This window comes from Phacochoerus africanus, chromosome 13, assembly GCF_016906955.1.
Source record: "Phacochoerus africanus isolate WHEZ1 chromosome 13, ROS_Pafr_v1, whole genome shotgun sequence".
Taxonomy (NCBI): Eukaryota; Metazoa; Chordata; class Mammalia; order Artiodactyla; family Suidae; genus Phacochoerus; species Phacochoerus africanus.
Window position 1 is genome coordinate 25,661,658 of NC_062556.1, and position 24,764 is coordinate 25,686,421.

General features: G+C 43.2%; 1 protein-coding gene across 3 annotated transcripts in view; it reads right to left on the reverse strand.

The window, feature by feature from the left end:
• Positions 1–290: 290 nt before the first annotated feature.
• The window catches only part of WBP4 (WW domain binding protein 4), a 34,891-nt gene continuing 10,417 nt past the window's right edge, over positions 291–24,764 (reverse strand). For all 3 annotated transcript variants that reach the window (XM_047756118.1, XM_047756117.1, XM_047756119.1), the window contains exons 7-10: positions 24,100–24,175; positions 21,246–21,439; positions 14,985–15,148; positions 291–662 (exon numbers count right to left, since the gene is read on the reverse strand). In XM_047756118.1, coding sequence (XP_047612074.1) covers positions 452–662; positions 14,985–15,148; positions 21,246–21,439; positions 24,100–24,175 — 645 coding nt within the window. In that variant the 3' untranslated portion in view covers positions 291–451. The remainder of the gene's footprint in view (positions 663–14,984; positions 15,149–21,245; positions 21,440–24,099; positions 24,176–24,764) is intronic.

The window sequence follows — 24,764 nt, forward strand, 5'->3', positions numbered from 1 at the left end:
GCCAGGAGCTTCAGAACGGAATCATCACGGGCTGTGAATCTTTTCCTATGTGGTCTAATTCTTATTGTTTTGGATAATATCACTGTGTAAAAGTAATGCATTTTCAGTGCAGCAGTACAAGGATGTTCATATGAGGAAAAAATGGAATAAAGGCCTTACTCTTCCAGGTTTTAAAATAACAGATACATAGCATCTTATACTATGACATACTAGCAATTTTTAGACACTGAACATAATACACTGTATTACAATGCAATGTGGTAGGCTTCCGTTTTAGGAACAGAAATCAGTTTCACATGAAAAAAGATTTATTTTGAATTCACATAAAATACATTTTAGAGTCAGTCTAAATTTTTGGCCTTTGAGATACTGTACAGTAAACACGGAGGAGCTTTTCAGATGTAGAGTCTCCATCCTGTCCAAAAAGGGTGTCCAAAAAGCTTTTTTACAATTATTGATCGTCACCTCGTTGCCTTAAATTTCTAGATTTTCCATTTTCAATTCTTCTCTTTTTGAAGATGGGGGCCACTCCATCTGCCACGACGCCAAGAGAAGTGACGGTTTTTTCTTTAAAAACCACTTTGGCTTCCCCACCACCATCAGCCTCTGAAGTGGACATGTATTCATTTTCAGTGCTTGGAAGTTCCAAGTCTACCTCCTCACTAGAGCAGAAAGGAAAAATCAAACCGTTATTGGGCAGAATAAGACAAACTCTCACATAACATGGGAGTCCACCACAGTCGCAAGAGCATCTTTCTTTTTTCTTTTTTGTCTTTTCTAGGGCCGCTGCCACGGCATATGGAGGTTCCCAGGCTAGGGGTCTTATTGGAGCTGTAGCCGCCGGCCTACACCACAGCCACAGCAACATAGGATCTGAGCCACGTCTGCAAACCTACACCACAGCTCACGGCAACGCTGGATCCTTAACCCACTGAGCAAGGACAGGGATCGAACCCGCAACCTCATGGTTCCTAGTCGGATTCAATAATCACTGCGCCAGGATGGGAACTCCGCAAGATCATCTTTCTAATAACAACAGAAGTCAGAAGCTAGTCATTTTGGAGCACGAAACTATTTTAAAATACTGATTTTACAATTAAGATACTAAGCACCTGCTTAGGTGGCTACATGAGGAGAAGGCCCATCTGTTCTTTTGTTCCTGCTGGGTCCCTCACCGAAGGAAATGCCTGTACTTATATTTGATTAGCAGTGTAAGGTACACAGATGGCTAAGTGAGAAGGAGCAGCGGGAACAGATTTTGCCATGCACTCCCAAGGACTCTGGGGGCTTACCCAGAGCAAGATGAAACCCACGGAATCCCGATGTGCTGGGGTTGGAGACTCAGTGTGACTTTTTGCTTGGCAGCTCGTTTCTAGGGAGCAGCCCTTCAACCACCCACATGGCTAGTGTACATACTCAGCTGACTCGTCCCAGAGGTCAGTACCTGATGAATCTGAGCCTATCGACAGCCCCCCACCCTCTACACGGTCAACTGGTCTAAGAGAGAGCAAGTAAGTCAGGCCACACTCACTGCTCCCATCCGCGAGCTCTTTGAACACAGACCAGAAAGATCATATGTTTAACTCCCTAGTGGCTAAGGATATAAAACCGGCTGGGAGCCATCTATCCTCCTATTTAGAGAGAGGAGTTTTGCAAAGACGGAGAATAAAGCTGGCATGCAAAGAAAAGCAGGACGGGGACAGACAATCCTGCCAGTGTTTTGGGCCTGGTTCCAGTGATTCCTGAGGCCCAGCCCAACTCCTGCCCCCACCCTCTACAGCTTGTAGGTCGAACCTTCCGGGGAATCTCTGAACTAATCATCTTTTTTTTTAAAAAAAATTAAGGTAACTTAAGTTTCTATCACTTGAAACCAAATGATTACCTGGTCAGCAGGAAAGGAAGACTGATGACAGGAGAGAGAAGGGAATACAAAGTCACGGGAGGCAGAGTTCCCATCGTGGCACAGTGGTTAACGAATCCGACTAGGAACCATGAGGTTGCGGGTTCGATCCCTGGCCTCGCTCAGTGGGTTAAGGATCTGGCATTGCCACAGCTCGTGGTGTAGGTTGCAGATGTGGCTTGGATCCAGCATTGCTGTGACTGTGGTGTAGGCTGCTGGCTGTAGCTCTGATGGGACCTCTAGCCTGGGAACCTCCATATGCCGCGGGTGCGGCCCTAAAGAGACAAAAAGACAAAAAACAAACAAAAAATCCACAAAGTAATGAGAGGCTTAAATGTTAAAAATCCCAGATATTAAGAGTTGGGAAAATCCATCTGAGCAGAGTGAAGACCTATACTCTTCAATCTCAGAAGAATCCAGGTCACGTAGTCATTCAACCTGATTCTGGGGGAAAGAAAGGAGAGAAAACCCTTTCCTGGAGGCCAGGAGAAGTGTGAAGGGCTATGGCAGATCTAGAGCAGTTATTATAATAACAACAGCAGCTACTGCATGTCTACTATAAATAAGCCAGACAAGGCACCAGGCACTTGGAGTAGAAATACTCTCTTTTCGGTTTAACTCTTCTGTGTCTTTTTTTAGGACTATAACTCCTTCTAATTTATTTTCCCTTTGGGGGACCACATTGTGTCAGCGGCCTGCATGACCATGTTTGTTCATTTGCAGTTATCCGCTTCACTGCATATCCGCATGGCCTTGGCCTGGCCCCTGATCCCAGCCTCCGCCGCCGTGTGTACCCTCAGCGCGAGACTGTGCAGCCACAGGAGAGCACACGGATAGCCGGGGTCCCTGAGGCTGTCAGGGAACCTGTAGGTGGTCCTGGCCTTTGCTGCCTGCCTGGCCCCTACCACGACATGCACAGGCATCTGTAGCTGGCCCTGGAGCTGGGGGTGTGCCCACCACCAGAGCTACTCACAACCACGGCCAGCCCTGGTCTTGAACTGCTGGTCTTGGAAGCGCTGCTGAGGACTCCAACAGCCCTTGAAGAACCCCTGCAGTGCTCGCTAAGAACCACACAGTTGTTGGATCCTAGTGGCCTTGAGCTGAAGAAATAACGCATGCCCCTGGACCCAGCACTGCCATATGTCCCCACATTCGGTGCCTTGTACCCACCAGACCTGGTGTCACAGCACAGTCCAGTGTGGCCCCCCCCCCCCCCCCACCAGGGGAAAGTCTTCCCTTATCGGAGTCAGTCCAAGAAGTCTCCAAGAGGCGATTCCTTTTGCAAATGTGCAGAAATCTACACAAGGCTGCTACAATACCCTAGAAACCTGTCTCCACCAAAGGAATACAGGAAAGCTCCAGGAACCTGCCCAAAGAAATGAAGATCCAGGAACTATCCAATAAAGAATTCCAAATTATTTTACAGATGCATAAAGAGCTACAGGAAAATATAGATAAATAATTTAATGATACCAGGAAAACAAGAACGAGATGAGAAATTCAGCAAAGAGATAAAAAATGAAAAAGAAGAAATTCCCGTGGTGGCTTGGCAGTAATGAATCCGAACAGAATCCATGAAGACGTGGGTTTGATTCCTGCCCTTGCTCAGGGCGCTGAGGATCTGGCATTGTTGTGCGCTGAGGTGTAGGTCGCAGATGTGACTCGGGTCTGGAGTAGCTGTGGCTGTGGCCATGGATGGCAGCTGTAGCTCCAATTCAACTCCTAGCCTGGGGAACTTTCATATGCTGTGGGTGCAGCCCTAAAAAGCTCCCCCCCCCCCAAAAAAAAAGAACCAAACAAGTATAATGACTGTCCTGAAGCATTACATAGAGAGTTGTTTTTTTTTTTTTTTCTTTCTTCTTTTTATGGCCACACCCGCAGCATAAGGACATTCCCAGGGTAGGGGCTGAATTGGAGCTGCAGTTGCCAACCTATGGCACAGCCACAGCGACACAGGATCCGAGTGGCGTCTGTGACCTACACCACAGCTCATGGCAATGCCAGATACTTAATCCACTGCGTGAGGCCAGGGATTGAATCCGCATCCTCATGGATCTTAGTCGGGTTCATTAACTGCTGAGCCACAAAGGGAACTCCCTCCATAGAGAGCTATAACAGGAGACTAAGCCAAGCAGAATAATCAGTGAGTCTGAAGACAGATCATTTGAAATATGCAATCAGAGGAGAAAAAATAGTGTAAAGAAGGAAGAAAGCCTATGGAACTTCTGGAGCACCATCAAGAGAAAAGATACACATTCTTCTCAAGTACACAAAACATTCTCCAGGATCCTATTTTAGGCCACAAAACAAATCTTGGCAAATATAAGAAGGCTGAAATCATACCAGGTATTTTTTATGACCAAAATGGTAAAAAAAACATATATCAATAACAGGAGGAAAGATGGAAAATTCACAAATATACAGAAGTTAACACACTCATGAACAGGTATGAAGTCAAAAAAGAAATAAAAGGGAACTCAAAAAATATCTTCAAACAAAAGGAAAGTGGGAATACATGTACCGAAACCACCAGGATGCCGCAAAAGAGGTTTTAAGAGTAAAGGTTACGAGTTCCCATCATGGCTCAGGGGAAATGAAGCTGACGAGGATCCGTGAGGACGCAAGTCCGATCCCTGACCTTACTCACTGGGTTAAGGAACCAGCATTGCTGTGAGCTGTGGTGTAGGTCGCAGAGGTGGCTCAGACCCTGTGTTACTGTGGCTGCGGCTGGCAGCTACAGCTCCAATTTGACCCCTAGCCTCGGAACCTCCATGGATGCTTCAGGTGTGGCCCTAAAAAAAAAAAAAAAGACAAAAAATAGAGAGGAAAGTTTATAGCGATAAACACCTACATTAAAAAAAAGACATCTCGGAGTTCCCGTCACGGCTCAGCAGTTAACAAACCCAACTAGCATCCACGAGGAAGCGGGTTCAATCCCTGGCCTTGCTCAGTGGGTTAAGGATCTGGTGTAGCTGTGAGCTGTGGTGTAGGTCACGGATGTGGCTTGGGTCTCATGTTGCTGTGACTCTGGTCTTGCGCTGCCGTGGCTGTGGTGTAGACCAGTGGCTACAGCTCCGATTGGACCCCTGGCCTAGTAACCTCCATATACTGAGGGGGTGGCTCTGAAAAGATCAAAAAAAAAAAAAAAAAAAAAAAGAACTCTCAAATAAACAACCTGACTTTACACCTCAAGGAACTAAAAAAAGAACAAACTAAGACCAGGGTAGTAGGAGAGAAATAAAGATCAGAGTAGAAAAAAATGAAATAGAGACCAGAAGAATAGGCACGATTAAGAAATATAAAAGCCGGTTTATTGAAACGAAAAACTAATTCGACAAACTTTTACCTAGACTAAGAAAAAAAGAAAGACAAAAAATCAGAAATGAAAGTAAACGACCTTCAACTGATACCACAGCAATAGGAAAGATCATAAAAGACTGCTATGAACAATTACATACCTACGAATTGCATAACCTAGAAGAAATGGATAGATTCCTAGAAACATAGAACCTACCAAAAAGGAATCATGATAAAAAGAAAATCTGAACAGATCAGTAACAAGGATATTGAACCAGCAGTCATCAAAAATCTCCCAACACAAAAAAAGGCCAGGACCAGATGGTTTCACTGGTGAATTCTATAAAAGATTTAAAGGAGTTGTGAATCCTCCTCAAACTCTTCCAAAAAAACTGAAAAGGGAACACTTCTAAACTCATTAAGAGGTCAGTATTACTCTGATATCCAAGCCAGACAAGGACACCACAAGGAAAGAAAATTATAGACCAACATCCCTGAAAAATACAGATGTAAAAATTCTCAACAAAGTATTAGCAAACTGAATTCAACAGGACATTAAAAGGACCATATGCCATGATCAAGTGAGATTTATCCCTGAGATGTAAGGATGGTTCACCACTTGCAAATCAACTGCGATATGGCACATTAATAGAATGAAAGATAAAAATCTTGTCTCAATAGAAACGCACTTGAGAAAACAGAACATCCTTTCCTGAGAAAAATGCTCAACAAATTGTGAATAGAAGGAACATATCTCAACATCACATGCCAAACCTCCAGCTAATATCATACTCAGCGGTGAAAGTCTAAATGCTTTTTCTCCAAGATCAGGAACAAGACAAGGGTGCCCACTCTCACCACTCCTATTTGACATAGTATTGGAAGTCCTAGTTGGAGCAATCAGGCAAGAAAAAAAAAAAAAAAGGCATCCAAAGTGAAAAGGATTTCTCTCTCTCTGAGGATAAGATGATCTCATACATAGAAAACCCTAGAGACACCCACCTGCCAACTGTCAGAACTAATCAATGAATTCAGTAAAGTTGAAGGACACAAGATCAAAGAAACAGAAATCTGTTGCGTTTGCATACACTAATGAAACATCTAAAAAAGAATTAATAGTCTCATTCAGACTGCATCATACACAATAAAATACTAAGTGATAAATTTAACTGAGGAGGTAACAGGGGTATAAACTGAAGGCTTTAAGACATGGAAGGAAATTGAAAATACAAACCGCTGGAAAGATATCCTGTGTTTACAGATCAGATGAATTAGTACTGTTGTACTGTCCCTACTACTCAAAGGCATCTGCAGATTTAAAGAAATCCCAATAAAAATGCCAGGGTACTTTTCAGAGAAATAGAAAAAAACAATACTATGATTTGTATGGAATCACAAAAGATCCCCAAACAGTCAAAGCAATCCTGAGAAGGATCACAGCCAGAAGCGTCACAGTTCCTGATTTCAAACTAGACTGCAAAACTAAACAAAACAATGTGATAGTCCCATAAAAACAGAAACATAGGGAGTTGTGGCTCAACAGGTTAAGAACCCGACTAGTATCCATGAGGATGTGGGTTTGACCCCTGGCCTCGCTCAGTGGATTAAGGATCCGGCATTGCCGTGAGCTGTGGTGTAGGCTGCAGACATGGCTCAGATTTGGCATTGCTGTGGCTGTGGCATAGGCTGGCAGCTGCAGCTCCGATTTGACCCCAAGCCTGGCAACTTCCATATGTTGCAGATGCAAACCTAAAACAAAAACAAAAACAAAACCAGAAACAAAGACCGATGGAAAAGGATTGATAGCCCAGAAATAAACTCTCACGTGTAGGGTCAATTACTATTTGACAAAGGAGCCAAGAATATTCAATAGGGGATACATAGTCTCTTCAATAATTGGTGTTGGAAAAGGCAGGTGACCACATGCAGGAGAATGAAACTGTACCCCATCTTACATCACTCACGAACACTGACTCAAAATTTATTAAAGACTTAAGCATAAGACATGAAACTGTACAACTGTCAGAAGAAAAGATAAGGCAAAAGCTCTGACAATGGGCTTGACAATGGTTTTGGGGATGTGACAGCAAAAATCAAAAAGTGGGACTAAGTCAACTAAAAAGCTCTCAGAAGCAAAAGAAATAATCAACAAAAGAAAAGGTGGAATGGGGAGTTTCCTTCGTGGCTCAGTGCTTAAGGAACCTGACTGGGAACCATGAGGATGTGGGTTCGATCCCTGGCCTCGCTCAGTGGGTTAAGGATCTGGTGTTACTGTGGCTGTGGTGTAGGCCGGCAGCTGTAGCTCCAACTTGACTCCTAGCCTGGGAACTTCCACAAGCTGCGAGTGTGGCCCTAAAAAAAAAAAAAGAGAGAGAAAAGGTGGAATGGAATAATACATTTGCTCATCATATATCCAATAAAGGATTAATATCCAAAATACATAAAGAACCCATATAACCCAATTCCAAAAGAATCCCCAAATAATCCCATTAAAAAATGATCAGAGAAATTGAATAAACACTTTTTTCTTTTCTTTTTCTTTAAGGGCCACACCCACAGCATATACAAGTTTCCAGGCTAGGGGTCGAATTGGAGCTGCAGCTGCTGGCCTATGCCACAGCCACAGAAAACTCAGGATCTGAGCAGTGTCTGTGACCTACACCCAGGCTCACAGCAATGCCAGATCCTTTGCCCACTGAGCAGTGCCAGGGATCCATCAAACCCAAGTATACTAGTCAGGTTCGTTACCACTGAGCCACAAGGGGAACTCCATCTTTTTTTTTTTTTTTTTTTTTGAGAATTAGAGAAATTAGGATTTATTCAGTGGACCATGAAAAGGAATTGCAGATCTAAAGACGATGTCATACAGAGAATATATTTCTCTAAAACCTGTCCCATTGTGACGCAGTGGTAACGAACCCAACTAGTATCCATGAGGATGCGGGTTTGATCCTTGGCCCTGCTCACTGGGTTACAGATCCAGTGTTGCTGTGAGCTGTGGTATACATTGCAGATGTGGCTCAGATCTGGCCTTGCTATCTGTGCCGTAGGCCAGCAGTTGCAGCTCCAATTGGACTCCTAGCTTGGGAACTTCCATATGCCTGGGGTACAGCCCTAAAAAAACAAAAAGTAAACATTAAAATGAAAAAAAAAAACCAAAAAAACAAAACCTGTCTGAGAGCACTGAGACCAATGAAAGGGACCAGGGTGTGATGAGAAGGCCTGAAAGCAGTGCACAAGCAGCAGTGGACGGGAATCAAACAAAAGAGGTTTCTTTCCCTTAAAGAAAAGTTAGCACTGTGGCATATGTAGGTTCCCAGGCTAGGGATCGAATTAGAGCTGCACCTGAGGCCTACACCACAGCCACGGCAACACTGGGTCTGAGCCTCATCTGGGACTTACATCACAGCTTGTGGCAACACTGGATCCTTAACACACTTACTGAGGCCAGGGATTGAACCCACATCGTCATGGAGACTGCTCTGGGTTCTTAACCCACTGAACCACAATGGGAACTCCCAGAACAGACATTTTCTAAAGATGACACACAAATAGCCAATAGGTACATGAAACGGTACTTGACATCACGAAGTAACAGGGAAAAGTGAATCAAAACTGCAAAATCATCTCGTATTTCCTAGGATGGCTAGTATTAAAAAGACAAGAGGTGTATGTATCTTTTTGCATTATAGTTTTGTCCAGGCACACATCAAAACTATAATTCAAAAAGATACACGCACCTCTATGTTCAGTGCAGCACTGTTTACAACGGCCAAGACATGGAAGCAGCTAGGTGACCATCGACAGATGAACGGATAAAGAGGATGTGACATATATATAAAATGGCATGAACTCAGCCACAAAAAGGAACGAAATGATGCCATTTGCAGCAATATGGATGCAACTAGCGATTACCGAACGAAATGGAGTCAGCCAGAAAGAGAAAGACAAGTGCTATATGCTATCACTTACATGTAGAATTTCAAACATGGCACAAATGAACCTATCTAACAGACCCACAGACATAGAGAACAGACTTGTGATTGCCAAGGGGGAGCGGGAAGGGAGTGGGATGGATGGGGAGTTTGGGGTTAGTAGATACAAAAACTATTCCATTGAGACTGGATAAGCAATGAGGTCCTGCTGTATAGCACAGGGAACTCTATCCAATCTCTGAGGCTAGACCATGATGGAAGATAATATAAGAAAGAGAATATATATATGACTGGGTCACTCTGCTGTACAGCAGAAATTGGCAATTGGCATAACATTGTATATCAACTATCCTTTAATAATAATTTAAGACACACAAGATGTAACAAGTGTTGGTAAGGATGTGGAGCAAACAGATACCTTTAACACTGCTGGTAGGAATGTGAACTGGTACAGCCACTACGGATAACAGTATGGGGGTTTTTTGAAATGTTAAAAACAGGACTACCATAGAATCCAAGATTCCCACCTCTGCATGTAAGCCCAAAGGACATACACCCAGAATCTTGAAGAGATACCTGTATCTTGGCATTCACGACAGCAGTATTCACAACAGCCAAGATAAGGAACAGATGAATGGATAAAGAAGATGCGGTAGGTACACATGGTGGAATGTTATTTAGCCATGAGATGGGAAGGAGATCTGCCATCTGTGACCACATGGAAGGACCTGGGGCGCACGGCGCTAAGTGAAGTAAGTTAAGATGGAGAAGGGCAAATACTGCAGGGTACCACTTGGATGTGAAACCTAAGAAACCCCAACTCAACAGAAATCGAGTACAGAGGTGGTTATCAGGTTCTGAGGGGCGGGGGAAAAAGAGGAGATTCAGGTACAAACGTCCAGTTATAACTATGATGAACAGTTTGGGGGATCTCATCTGTGGCACGGTGATTACGGTAACACTGTATTATACACCTTAAAGTCGCTAAGAGCCTTCTAGATCTTTTTTTTGTTTGTTTGCTTGTCTTTTTGTCTTTTCTAGGGCCGCTCCCACAGCATATGGAGATTCCTAGGCTAGGGGTCGAATCGGAGCTGTCACCGCCGGTTGATGCCAGGGCCACAGCAATGCCAGATCCGAGTTGCATCTGTAACCCACAACACAGCTCATGGCAACGCCGGATCCTCGACCCACTGAGCAAGGTCAGGGATCGAACCTGCAACCTCATGGTTCCTAGTTGGATTCGTGAACCATCGTGAACCACTGAGCCACGACGGGAACTCCAAGCCTACCAGTCCTCGTCACAAAAAGCCCAACGAGCCAACCGAATAAAAACCATGGTTATTAAGTGTGACATAAGGGAAGTGTTAGCTAACACTATGGTGGTAATCACTGTGCAACGTAAGTCTAGCAAATCAATACACTGCACACTTTAAACTTACACAGTGTATATCAATTATAGAATCTTAATACAGATGGGAAAATTCGTTAGCAAATACCATTGCAAGAAAGTATAAAACTTAGAAGGATTTTAAAAAATACCTGAAAAATTTTAAAGTATAGGAAGTTTATTACCAAATGTTTTCAACTTTAAGCCCTTAATGAAATATGAGACTAGGGGAAGAATATATGAACTACTAGAGCTAACTAGGGGAAGCTACTCCCCCTGGCCCCCCATCAGCTGCAGCACGTAACAGTCAGTGAGTGTTTAGGTGTTCTAGGTACCGAGTGCCAAGATGGTGCTAAAGGTGTTAATTTGTTTTTTCTATTTTATTTCCCACAATAAAGTAGAAATTGGGTAAGAACTATTACTATTTCATTTTACAGATGAGGAAACTGAGGCTCAGGGAGATTTGGCAACTTGCCTAATGGCATACAGATAGATGGTAACCAAGAGACTGAAAAGCTATCAAAAATTACCTCCCCCTAGAACTCTAGGACCAGAAGATTTTACTAGCGTTTTTTTTTTTTTTTTTTTTTTTAAGCTTTTTAATCCCCCGGAAACTATGAACTATTCTACAGCATTAAAGAAATGGAAAGCCACCTAATCCATTGTTTAGCATAAATCATATATAAACATCTCATAAAGATATCATAAATCCAACAAAAATAAAACTACAGATCATTTCCCAATCAGTTTTTCATAGGAGAGCTACAATTATTGAAATTCACCAAAATCTATAAATCTATGTCTGATAATAATCCTTGAACAATCTAGGATAAAGCATACCTCTTTAACATAACAGAGATTATGTATCTTAAGCCAATAATCAATCCAATCCTCAACATAATTATTATTATTATTTTTTAGAGCCGCACCTGAGGCATATGGAAGTTTCCAGACTAGTGGTTAAATCAGAGCTGCTGCTGCTGGTTTATGCCACAGCCACGGGCACTCATGATCTGAACCATGTCTGCATCCTACACCACAGCTCATGGCAACACTGGATCCTTAACCCACTGAGCGAGGCCAGGGATCAAGCCCGTATCCTCATGGATACTAGTTGGGTTTGTTCCTGCTGAGCCATGACTGGAACTTGCAATCCTCAATATACATTTTAAAGATATTTCCACTGAAATCAGCAACAAAACAGAAATAGCAACTTTCCTTATTATAACACTGGGTTTGAAAATGTAACTAAAATAAATAGGACACGAAATAAATAGGAAGTAGAATCAACAGAAAAAAGTCATGGGCAGTGCCCTTGTGGCGTAGCAGGTTAAGGATCTGGCATTGTCACTGCAGTGGCTCAGGTTCGATCCCTAGCTTGGGAACTTCCATGTGCCGCATAAAAGGACATAGTTAAATCGCAATAATTAAACCTTTAAGATAGATGGACTAATAGAAGAGAATAGGTAGCTAGAAACACACTTGGTAAATCTGAAAATTAAACCCAAGATAAAAAAAAAAAGGTGTCACTTAAAAATAGGGAAGAATGAGCAATGAGATCCTGCTGTATAGCACAGGGAATTATATCCAATCACCTGTGAAAGAACATGATGGAGGATAATGTGAGAAAAAATGTGTGTGTGTGTGTGTGTGTGTGTGTATGTATGACTGGGTCACTTTGCTGTACAGCAGAAGTTGACAGAACATTGTAAATCAACTTCAATAAAAATTTTTAAAAATCAGGGAAGGGTACTGGCAAAATTGTTTTGCTGGGTAAGATAAAAAATTGTTTTAGAATCTCATCTTTTACAATGTATAAAAATTACTAAAGATGGATTAAATAACTACATTAAAAATACCACATAAACCAGAAGGAAATAAAAGTATATATATATATATATATATGACTTTTAGATGAAAAAGGGTAATATCAATAAAATAGATCACAAAGAAAAAAAGAGATCAGAAGATTTAAATATTACAAAATTCTACACATCAAAAACTATTATAAGCACAAATAAAAGTCAAACTACAAATGTGGAAAATCCGTAATAACTACTACTGATAAATGGCTAGCTTCTGTACTACATAAGGAGCTTCTGAAAGGAAAGATTAATACCTCAATAGAAAAATTTGCAGAGACTATCAACAGGCAATTCACAGAAGGGTAAATACAAAACACTGATAAAAATATGGAAAAAAAAAAGTTTCAACCTCCCCAGTAAATCTACTTAGGAGGTCAGACATGATCCATCACATATTAAACTGGTTGACTACGTCAAAACTTAATAAGAATGGCTTTATAATGTATTTATCACATGGAAAACGAAAATACTGAAATTTTAAGAAATCTCAGCTTTGAAGTATAGGAGATGCTGATAAATAAAGGAGGACCATGTTTCTATTGTTACTTAAGAAAGATTTCGGGGAGTTCCTGTCGTGGTGCAGTGGTTAATGAATCCGACCAGGAACCACGAGGTTGCGGGTTCGGTCCCTGGCCTTGCTCAGTGGGTTAAGGATCTGGCGTTGCCGTGAGCTCTGGTGTAGGTCGCAGACGTGGCATGGATCCCGAGTTGCTGTGGCTGTGGAATAGGCCAGCAGCTACAGCTCTGATTCAACCCCTAGCCTGGGAACCTCCATATGCCGCGGGTGTAGCCTTAAAAAGCAAAAAAAAAAAAAAAAAAAAAAGAAACGATTTCGGAGCTGAAGTAATTAATGTAGTCTATGATTCCTGCAACGTCAATATACTTATGGAGCCCCGGCACCACCACATAGCATTAAATACACATTTCCTAATATTTCATTAAGTAACATAAATACAACCTGAACATGTAACAATAACATTCCAATAGCAGTTCAAAGTTATACTATGGTATGATATCCTAGGGAATCAATTCTTATTAGAACAGTATATAAAGCGGCCCAAAACTTGGATTATTCTACCTGGTGAAAAAATACGACTTTTTAAAGTACAGTTTTAGCGATGAATAACTTCACTCTGAAAGTATCCACAGGGCAGTTGTGCTACCATTTCAAAGCATTCACATTTCAGAGAAAAACTGCTTAACTCACATAGGTACATTTTTCCCCTGCCTGAAGTTTTTTTAGCATTTAAAAAACACCAAACTGTGGCGCTGCGAGTGATTTTCCTTTCATTGTGTAAATGATCCAAAGACAGTAACTCATATGAACAATGTAAACCAAGTAACACGTCTACCAGGATCTTGTTTAGTTGACAAAACGGCTCTCTTTTTTGCTTTTGGCACCACACCTGCGGCATACACAAGTTCCCAGGCTGGGGACTGAATCAGAGCTGCAGCTGCCAGCCTGTGCCTCAGCCCCAGCGATGCGGGATCCAGCCACATATGGGACATACAACACAACTTGTGACAATGAGAGATCCTTAACCCAGTGAGCAAGGCCAGGTATGGAACCTGCATCCTCACGACACCATGTCGAGATCTTCACCCACCGAGAGGCACAAAGGGAACTCCAAAACTGTTGTTTTTTGAATAAATACTTAAAACCTTAGGTGAAATGTCATAAGCCATTTTCAATACGGTAACAAACAAGAACTTTTTTCTCGTCTTTAGAGAGATCATATGAAGCACTTATTGAATATGCAGATATTTGTTTCTCCGAGAGGACAATGATGGTAAGTGCGGGAATGCTCCTGTGTATACGGTGCCAGTTAGTGTGGGCATGTGTGGTCAATACAAATGTCATCTTGTGGCAGGAATTAAAACAGGAGTTCCCATTGTGGCGCAGCAGAAACGAATCCATGAGGAACCATGAGGTTTCGGGTTCGATCCCTGGCCTTGCTTAGTGGGTTAGGGATCTGGCGTTGCCGTGAGCTGTGGTGTAGGTCACAGATTCGGCTTGGATCTGGCGTGGCTGTGGCTGTGGCGTAGGCTGGCGGTTGTAGCTCTGATTAGACCCCTAGCCTGGGAACCTCCATATGCCAGAGGTTCGGCCCTAAAAAGCAAAAAAGAAAAATTTAGCTTCTTTTTAAAAATAAACATTACCTTACAATTAAAAATATTTAAAAGGAGTTCCTGTTGTGGCTCGGTGGGTTAAGAACCTGACTGGTATCCATGAGGATTCGAGTTCCATCCCTGGCCTCTCTCAGTGGGTTAAGGATCTGGCATTGCCACAAGCTGCAGTGTAGGTCACAGATGCGGCTTCCGACCCGACCCCGTGTTGTCGCGGCTGTGGCGTAGACCTGCAGCTGCAGCTCCAATTTGACCCCTTGCCTGGCAAGTTCCATATGCCCTGGTACAGCCCTAAAAAGACAAAAATCAAATCAAATCATTTAATTAGAAAAAATAAGACCATTATAGACATAAAAGAAATGAGCTACACTTTAATTGAGCACCATACTCCTGAAATTAGGTACTGCAATTTATGGAAGTATTAGAGCATAAAATAACTGTAGTAACAGTGGGATTAAGTTGCAGGTACTTACTGGGACTCTACTTCTTGCTTAATTTCTTGCCACTCTCCATAAGGGTTTGGTTTTTTGTGAGCCTTGGGTTTTCCTTCACTTGGACCTGATGAATTCTGCCCTTGGGTCTTTTTTCCTTTCTGTGTTTCTGGTTCAGTTCCTTTATCACTATTTTTATTTTTTTCCTGGAATGTCAAAGTCAAGAAATAACAGACTTCAAGCAAAACTGCCGGAACAAAAAATTTCTTTAACATAGTCCTGTTACTGATTTACAAATAATAATCCATTAACTCACTGAATAGTTCAAATTTGCACCTAACACAACAAACATACATAAAACAACTCTGAAGCCTGATGAGGTTTTTCATTAAGTCTAAAATGCTAATACACCGTGGCCAAGGGTGCTTTTTAAAATAATACACGACCCTATTAATAGTCTACCATTAGAGACATAACTGGTCTTTTTTATCCTTTCCTCTCTACTGCTCTCCTTACTGACATATCCATATTCTTACTGACACCTCCCTTTATACTGTGCCCCTTTCGAATTTAATGCCATGTCACCAGACCCTTCTACATCTGTTCTCTTTTAAAAACTCCATTAGGAGTTCCCGTCGTGGCGCAGTGGTTAACGAATCCGACTAGGAACCATGAGGTTGCGGGTTCGATCCCTGCCTGGCCTTGCTCAGTGGGTTAAGGATCCGGTGTTGCCGTGAGCTGTGGTGTAGGTTGCAGATGCGGCTCGGATCCCACGTGGCTGTGGCTCTGGCGTAGGCCGGTGGCTACAGCTCCGATTTGACCCCTAGCCTGGGAACCTCCATATGCCTCGGGAGTGACCCAAGAAATAGCAAAAAGACAAAAAACAAACAAACAAAAAAACCCTCCATTAACCTGTTAGTGTTAATGAAATCCATCTTCACGTTGAGGACATTGCCAGAACCTCACTGGTAACTACACAGTACTAACTAACTAACCTATACAACTAGTAACTACATGAAATTAGAAAGAGACACCCTCTTGAGGTAGAAGCAGCTCCCACAGGAGCCCCTGGACAGGCTGGTGCTTTTACAGCACCCCTACATCTGGGACCACAAAGCCCCTTGACCTGGTTTAGGGTGTGGACTGCGAGCTAGATTTTAGCGTCTTTGCAAAGTGTGCAACCTTGGTCGGGTGGCAGTCCTGGGACAATGTTTTGTCTGCAACTCCCTGAATGGATGCTAACACATGCCCTATGCTGTGATATTACAGGAAGTAGGACATGGCATCAGCGTGCCATGGCATCCTGACGGCTTCCAAGCCAGAACATCTCAAAAATAAAACATTTGGGGGAGTTCTGGTTGTGGCACAGAGGAAACAAATCCGACTAGTATCCATGAGGATGCAGGTTTGATCCCTGGCTTTGCTCAGTGGGTTGGAGAACTGGTGCTGCCGTGAGCTGTGGTGGAGGTCGCAGATGCTGCTTGGATCCTGAGTTGCTGTGGCTGTGGTGTAGGCTGGCAGCTGGAGTTCCGATTTGACCCCTAGCCTGAGAACCTCCATATGCTGCAGGCGCAGCCCTAAAAACCAAAAAACCCCACAAAAAACCAAAAACATTTTTACTGAAGTCATGCTTTATATGTTGATCCTCATGCAATAAATGCCTCCTCCCCAGAGGCTCGTACCACCTTCCACACAGCTCTCTCCCAACTCCTCACATTGATCCATGGACCTCTGGCCCCTACTCTCTCTTTTTTATTTTTTTATTTTTTGTCTTTTTGTCATTTCTTGGGCCGCTCCCGCGGCATATGAAGATTCCCAGGCTGGGGGTCGAATCGGATCTGTAGCTACTGGCCTACGCCAGAGCCACAGCAATGCCGGATCCTCAACCCACTGAATAAGGCCAGGGATCGAACCCACAACCTCCTGGTTCCCAGTTGGATTCGTTAACCACTGTGCCACGACGGGAACTCCACTACTCTATATTATGTGATGACTCTGGCAACTCTGGCACCATGTTCTCTCTATTCGAACTCTTGTCATCCTTGAGATTAAGAATGCCCGAGCCTCCGTGTGATGAGCCACAAAACCAACGACTTTGGCCTTCACTATAGTTCAGCCACCTAATGCTGCATCTTCCTTCTATGTAGCACCTGGTGCATAGGTAGTATTCAGATATTAACTCCTGATGCCTATGGTTCCTTTTCATTTGAATTTAGGTCATCACTCAAACATGCCCGCTTGTGAAATCTTAAACCCCCAAAGCCCACGCTCTGACCAGTGTTATTCTTTTGGGTTTCTGGCTCCCTTACGGCTGCTACACCTCCTGTCCAACCTTGTTACCGTCTGTGCTACTTTAACCATTATCCTGAGTTTGCTGGGTCTCAACCAGACTTTACATTCTTCATTACTGGGCCCCAGCCCACAGAGAATCACTTGATAAACACGCTTTTGCAAGCACCCTTAAACATCTCTGTCCCTATGCCTATCTATTGCATAGGACCTAAAAATCTCCAACACAAATCGAGCCAACCATTGATCTGTCAAATGCTATGGGGAAAAAAAAAAAAAAATCACATGGCCATACAGACTGATGAGACTTCAGAATTTATGATATCCAGTTTCAGCAGAGGCTTTAACACTGCTAAGCAATGTATCTCCAATTATTTTTTCTCCTGGTCCCCTCAGTCATTATTCAAGATAAATATTCAGCTACACAGGGCCGAATTAATAACTGTATATTCACACCACGGAATACTATCCATCCATTATTTCTGTAGCAGAAGAATTAATGTAATGTCTTTGTGACAAGTTAAACTGAAAATTGATAATGAAACCTTATTAGAGTATGACTCCAGGTTTTGTTACAAGCAATGTACACGTGTGACTAGAAAACTATTATAGGAGTTCCCGCTGTGGTGCAGTGGGTTATGAACCTGAGTGCAGCCACTCAGGTCATGGCAGAAGTGCGGGTTCGATTCCTGGCCTGGCACAGTGGGTTAAAGGCTCCAGTGTAGGTCACAGCTGAAGCTCGGATTCAATCCCTGGCCTGGGAACGTCCACATGCCACAGGTGCAGCCATTTTAAAAAAATAATTAAAACTTAAAAAAAAAACCCCAACAAACTATTATAGACCAATAACACCAAGGTATTATTCTGATTTCTCTGGGAGGTGGCAGAATTATAGTTTGTTTTTGTTTATCTGTATTTTGTAATAGTTTGTTTGCCTGCAATTAATCATACCTGTCCCAGGCTGGATGCTGGATTACCTAAATTTAACTATATGCATTATGAGAAGTTTCCTTGTGGCAAGCGGGTTGGGGATCCTGGCTTTATCACTGCAGTGGTTTGGGTTCGATCCCTGGCCTGGGAACCACCACATGCCCTGGGCATGGCCAAAGGGGAAAAAAAAAAAACACAAAAAAACCACTCCATACATGATGAGATTTCTATTACAGAAGAGCTTTGTCGAGGAGTTCCCATCGTGGCTCAGTGGAAATGAATCTGACTAGCGTCTATGAGGATGCAGGTTTGATCCCTGGCCTTGCTCAGTGGGTTAAGGGCCTGGCATTGCTGTGAGCTGTGGTGTAGGTCGCCGACATGGTTTGGATCCCATGCAGCTGTAGCTATGGTATAGGCCAGCAGCTACAGCTCCCATTCGACCTCTAGGCTGGGAACCTCCTCCATAGGCAGCAGATGCGGCCCTAAAAAGACCAAAAAAAAAAACAAAACCAAAAACAAAAAGAGCTTTGTTGCTGGTTTTCTACCAACGGGATACAATCCTCACCCTAAGTTCCACCAAAATTTATGGAGTAGGTAGAGAAGTTGCAGGCAATGACAAGATCCTAGGTGAGGCCTGGATACGCTCTCTCTAGCATCCTGGATATTCCTTCACCTCTCAAGCCAGTACTCAACCATGGATCAATGTATCTTGTCTGCTTTGGCACCCAGGCTCCTCAGTGCTCCTGGAAAGGTCACAAAAGCAGGAGAACTAGCAATACTATTAACACTATTTTTTTTTTTTTTTAGAGCCTCACCCGCAGCATATAGAGGTTCCCTGACTAGGGGTCAAATCGGAGCTATAGCTGCCGGCCTACACCACAGCCACAGCAACATAGGATCTGAGCTGCATCTGCGATCTGCACCACAGCTCACGGCAAGGCTGGATCCTTAACCCACTGAGCAAGGCCAGGGATCGAACCTGCATCCTCATGGATGTTAATCAGATTCGTTATCCGCTGAGTCACGACGGGAACTCCAGAAATACTATTAATACTAATAAAACGCCTGTTTGACTTTCCCACCACGGCTGGGCACTTGGCACCATCTGACAATTTTCTTACTTGGTTCATTTCCTCTTCCACCCTGGCTCAGTGATGATTTTAATCCGCTAATGTTGTCAAGCTCCCTGAAGCTGCTCACTCTCAGCGAACAACGCTGACTTCTTTATACGTGAGTAAACAGAGGCTAAAAGGCATGGCTCTTTCCATTTTTTTCCTGATACCAACTCATTCATAGCCATACCTCTTATAGAAAATGAGGAGTTCCCGTCGTGGCGCAGTGGTTGACGAATCCGACTAGGAACCATGAGGTTGCGGGTTCGATCCCTGCCCTTGCTCAGTGGGTTAACGATCCGGCGTTGCCATGAGCTGTGGTGTAGGTTGCAGACGCGGCTCGGATCCCGCGTTGCTGTGGCTCTGGTGTAGGCCGGTGGCTACAGCTCCGATTGGACCCCTAGCCTGGGAATCTCCATATGCCGCGGGAGCGGCCCAAGACCAAGAAATAGCAAAAAGACCAAAAATAAATTAAAAAAAAAAAAAAAAGAAAATGAGCTTCTTCTTTGATCAAGACCAACCTATCCACTGACCCTTGCTGGCATTCTCTTTCTACCTTTTTTGATGGAAACACATCACCACCACACATCGTTTATGGTTAAAAATCAGTATGGGAGCTCCCGTCGTGGCGCAGTGGTTGACGAATCCGACTAGGAACCATGATGTTGCGGGTTTGGTCCCTGCCCTTGCTCAGTGGGTTGACGATCCGGTGTTGCCGTGAGCTGTGGTGTAGGTTGCAGACACGGCTTGGATCCCATGTTGCTGTGGCTCTGGTGTCGGCCAGTGGCTACAGCTCCGATTCAACTCCTAGCCTGGGAACCTCCATATGCCACGGGTGTGGCTCTAAAAAGACAAAAGACTGAAAAAAAAAATCAGTATGTAGCCACCATCCTGTCATCTTTACTTTTTATTTCATATCCAAACCACATCTATATACACTGTGAACCACTTTTCATTCCCCTTCAGCTGCACTTTCCCACCTGACACACCTAACTGCTACAAGGCCATCAAAGACTTCCTTACTACAAAATTCAATGGACATTTTCCTTTTCCCAGACCTAATTAACCCTTGATGCTCTCTATCCCTTTGACTTCTGGGATACTGAATTCTCTTTCTCTGAATACTTTTTAAAATTTTTATTTTTTGTCTTTTTTGCCTTTTCTAGGGCTGCTCCTGCAGCACATGGAGGTTCCCAGGCTAGGGGTCGAATCGGAGCTGTAGCCGCCAGCCTACACCAGAGCCACAGCAACTCTGGATCCTTAAACCACTGAGCAAGGCCAGGGATCGAACCCGCAACCTCGTGTTCCTAGTCGGATTCGTTAATCACTGAGCCATGACGGGAACTCCCCCCCCCTTTTTTTGTCTTTTTTTGTCATTTCTTGGGCTGCTTGCGGGGCATATGGAGGTTCCCAGGCTAGGGGTCTAATCGGAGTTATAGCCGCCGGCCTATGCCAGAGCCACAGCAACGCAGGATCTGAGCCGCGTCTGCAACCTACACCACAGCTCACGGCAACGCCGGATCCTTAACCCACTGAGCGAGGGCAGGGATCGAACCCGCAACCTCATGATTCCTAGTCGGATTCGTTAACCACGTCGGGAACTCCCGGAACTCCCTCTCTTGCACTTTAATGCTGAATGTTCCCCAAGGTCATTTCCCTGGGTTACTTCGTCCATTCTGAGACTTAAATTACTACCAGTATGTTGAAGATGCTCAAACGAGCATTTCTAGCCCAGTCATTCATACTTGCATGTTCGGGCAGCTCTCTGAATGTTACAGAGACATCTCAAACTTAGAAGGTCTAAAAATGAATGTACTGTCTTGCTACCAAATAGATGTCCATAAGTGATACAACCATTTATCCAAAACGTGTGTTTCAGTTTTATTTCTATCTCCTACCAGAAAACTGAAGAAAGTCTGCAGATCTTTTTATAAGTTAATTCACTGTTGTAAAGAGGACATCAGGAACCTACCTTAAACTTTATTCTTATCTTTTCCCTTTCTGTGGAGACCTCTCCTTTTCCGGCTTCTCGTTCCCCATCAGAGTCACTATGCGAATCTGACGATTTGGACGTTTCTTCGGTGCCACGTGATTTTTCACTGCCTTTACTAGAAAGCAGATCGCCAGAGTGTGGAATGAAATCATCAGGTTTTTCCCATCTGGATTCTATTCAACACATTTTAACAGTCACGTTATTTAGTTACAAAGCCTATTTAGAAGTAATTCCCAATATAACGATTCCTGACAATATATTATTAAGGGACAACACTGCACCTGTTTCACAGCATTACTTCATCAACAGGATAACCTGTAAGAATTCCCCAAAGTTTCCCTATTATCTTTCAGAAATTAATTTCATATACGATTTGGTTGTGATGACTGCTGTACAACTATAAACGTAATAAAATTCACTGAGTAATTAAAATATATATTATTAAAAACACACACAAAAAAGAAATTAATTTCAAACAATCTGGACTCACTAGATGTTTAAACAGTAGCCCCAGTAGAACAAGAAATGGGTGATAGTTAGAGGACTCACAATTTAACTGACATCAATTTCAGGAAACAATGGGCACACATGAGATTTCCTGAAACTTACTTATCACGAAGTTTTCCTGGGATCGTCACAAAGTGAAATAATACGGCAAAGATCTAAATGAATGTGAGTTGTCATTTTGTAAGGAACAACAACAACAAAAAATCTCAATTGAACACTACTGCCACCCAGTGGTGTATCTGGCTTTTTGTAAAATGATAACAGTTCTAATTATCTCGCAGCTACTCTCTATTTTTAGTTTAATCAAAGGGAAAGGGATTCTAAAGTTTATTCTTCAACTGGGAAAAGTTTAAGAGTGAAAGGGGGAGTTCCCATCGTGGCTCAGGGGTAATGAACCCGACTGTTATCCATGGGGACGCAGGTTTGATCCCTGGCCTCGCTCGGTGGGTTAAGGATGCGGCCTTGCCGTGAGCTCTGGTGTCGGCCGTAGACTTGACTCAAATCCCGTGTTGCTGTGGCTGTGGCGCAGGCTGGCGGCTGTGGCTCCGATTCGACCCCTAGCCTGGGAACTTCCATATTAATAGAGTGAAAGAGGTTCTATCAGTAATCACACTGGTTCACACATCGGCTGCAACTGTTGAGGGTAAATAAACAGATACACTCCCTTGTGAATTACAGGGTACTTTCCAGCACAAAGGAAAAACATGACTTTCCCCTGTCTCTATTTGACACGAGTAACAGAAGAACTTTCAAGCAGTAATCTGTTAGGCATCTAATATGCACCAGGTACTGTTTGGGGAACTTTATGGACCCGTGACCATCATGACCCCACAGGGCACACGATCACCTCTATTTTACTGAAGAGCAACTGTAGACCCAGTGACGTTGCCCACAGGGTCCAGAGCTGATAAGGGAAAAAGCTGTGCACTGAGCTCATGCAGATCAAACTCTAGAGCTATGTTATAGGTCATGTTATCTCTAGAAGGAGTGAGCACATCCAGTTTACTGAGGTAGAACCCCTGTCATTATTAGGCAGGCTGGGTATATATATACCTGAAGTTCAAAAGGGCCTTTTCTTCCTAAATGATTTAATGCTATGTAGAAGTCTTTGGAAAGTAGGAATTAAATTTATTTATTTATTTATTTACTTTTTTGTCTTTTTTTTGCCATTTCTTGGGCCGCTCCTGCGGCATATGGAGGTTCCCAGGCTAGGGGTCCAATCAGAGCTGTAGCTGCCAGCCCACGCCAGAACCACAGCAACGTGGGATCCGAGCTGCGTCTGCGACCTACACCACAGCTCACGGCAACGCTGGATCCTTAACCCACTGAGAAAGGGCAGGGATTGAATCCGCAACATCATGGTTCCTAGTTGGATTCGTCAACACTGAGCCACGACGGGAACTCCAGGAATTAAATTTTTAAAAAATCTTCAAGATACACCAATATTATAGCTATTCTGGTAAATTTAACTGCAGAAGAAACCACGTACTATTGGAAAGATTAGTTTTATGAAATTAGACAAAATCTTACGTTGAAAAACAGAGAGTAATTGGTAAAATTGCTGTGCATGTTTTCTAAATATTTATATAACTGAAACATTCTTAAATTAGTAAGAGTGAAAATCAGACAGTCTCAGCCACTGCTAAAACAGCTTCAGTTTTGCTTTTTTAGGGCAATGCCCACGGCATGTGGAAGTTCCCAGGCCAGGGATCAGACTTACACCACAGCAGCCACCAGGGCCACAGCAGTGACAACACCGGCTCCTTAACCTGCTGAGCTACCAGGGCACTCCCACTTTTGCTTTTTAAAAAAGGAAAAGGCAAGTTGAATGAAGTGATCGCTAAGGTACCATCCATGGTAATGATTATATTTCTGAAATCATCATGATAAAAACCAATAATGGTAGAATAAAAATGATCTTCAAAGTAAAGAAATTTGGGAAGTTCCCTGGTGGCTCAGTGGGTTAAGCATCTGGCATTGCTGCAGCTGTGGTACAGGTTGCAACTGCAGCACAGACTCAATCCGTGCCCTGGGAACTTCTGAATGCCATGGTGTGTGGCCGAAAAAAAAAAAAAAAAATTGTGAATACAGTATCAGCAGAGAAAAACAGTGCACAGCTCAGCATATGTAGAAATCTCTTGGCTTTTCTACTGTATTAATATTTTTAAATTATAAAAAAGTAATACATACTTGCTATAGAAATCTTTCTATCACTATACTAAAATTCTCAAGGTCGGACAATTCATCAGCAGGCTGATAAGCGGTTTCAGATTTAGACAGCTTACAATTTTTGACAGTCTAAAAGAATATCAAAGGTAACACTTACCTCCTGTTTCTGTGTTATAATAATAGGTATAGCCATCTTCACTTAAACCTTCTACCCAAACAGCCTTCACTGCCGTCTAATGGGAGGGAAGAAATCAGTATAAGCTGAAGATAAAGATGTGGCTATATAATAAAGAGCCAAAAAAAAAAAAGGAGTTCCCATCGTGGTGCAACGGAAACAAATCTGACTAGGAACAATGAGGTTGCAGGTTCGATTCCTGGTCTCACGCAGTGGGTTAAGGATCCAGCGTTGCTGTGAGCTGTGATGTAGGTCACAGACATGGCTCAGAACCCGCGTGGCTGTGGCTGTGGTGTAGGCCGCAGTTGTAGCTCCAATTAGACCCCTAGCCTAGGAACCTCCATATGTTGTGAGTGTGGCCCTAAAAAAAAAATTAAATAAATAAATAAAGCATAATAAATAAGATATCTGAGGCAGAGCCAGCCAACCTCTCCCTTCCTCCTGACACTTGGGAACTAGGGGTGGTACTGATCACAGCCAGGAAGCTTGGTTTAAGATAATCATGAGCCACCTTTCAGGGAGGGGCTGTCTCACTCCTGAAAAGCCAGGAATGATTTTTTGGTAGCCGGTCAGGAACTGACCGAATGGCAACTGATGACTCATCGAGGAATAGTATTTGCCCTGCCTGGAGTTTGGGGGTAGACACC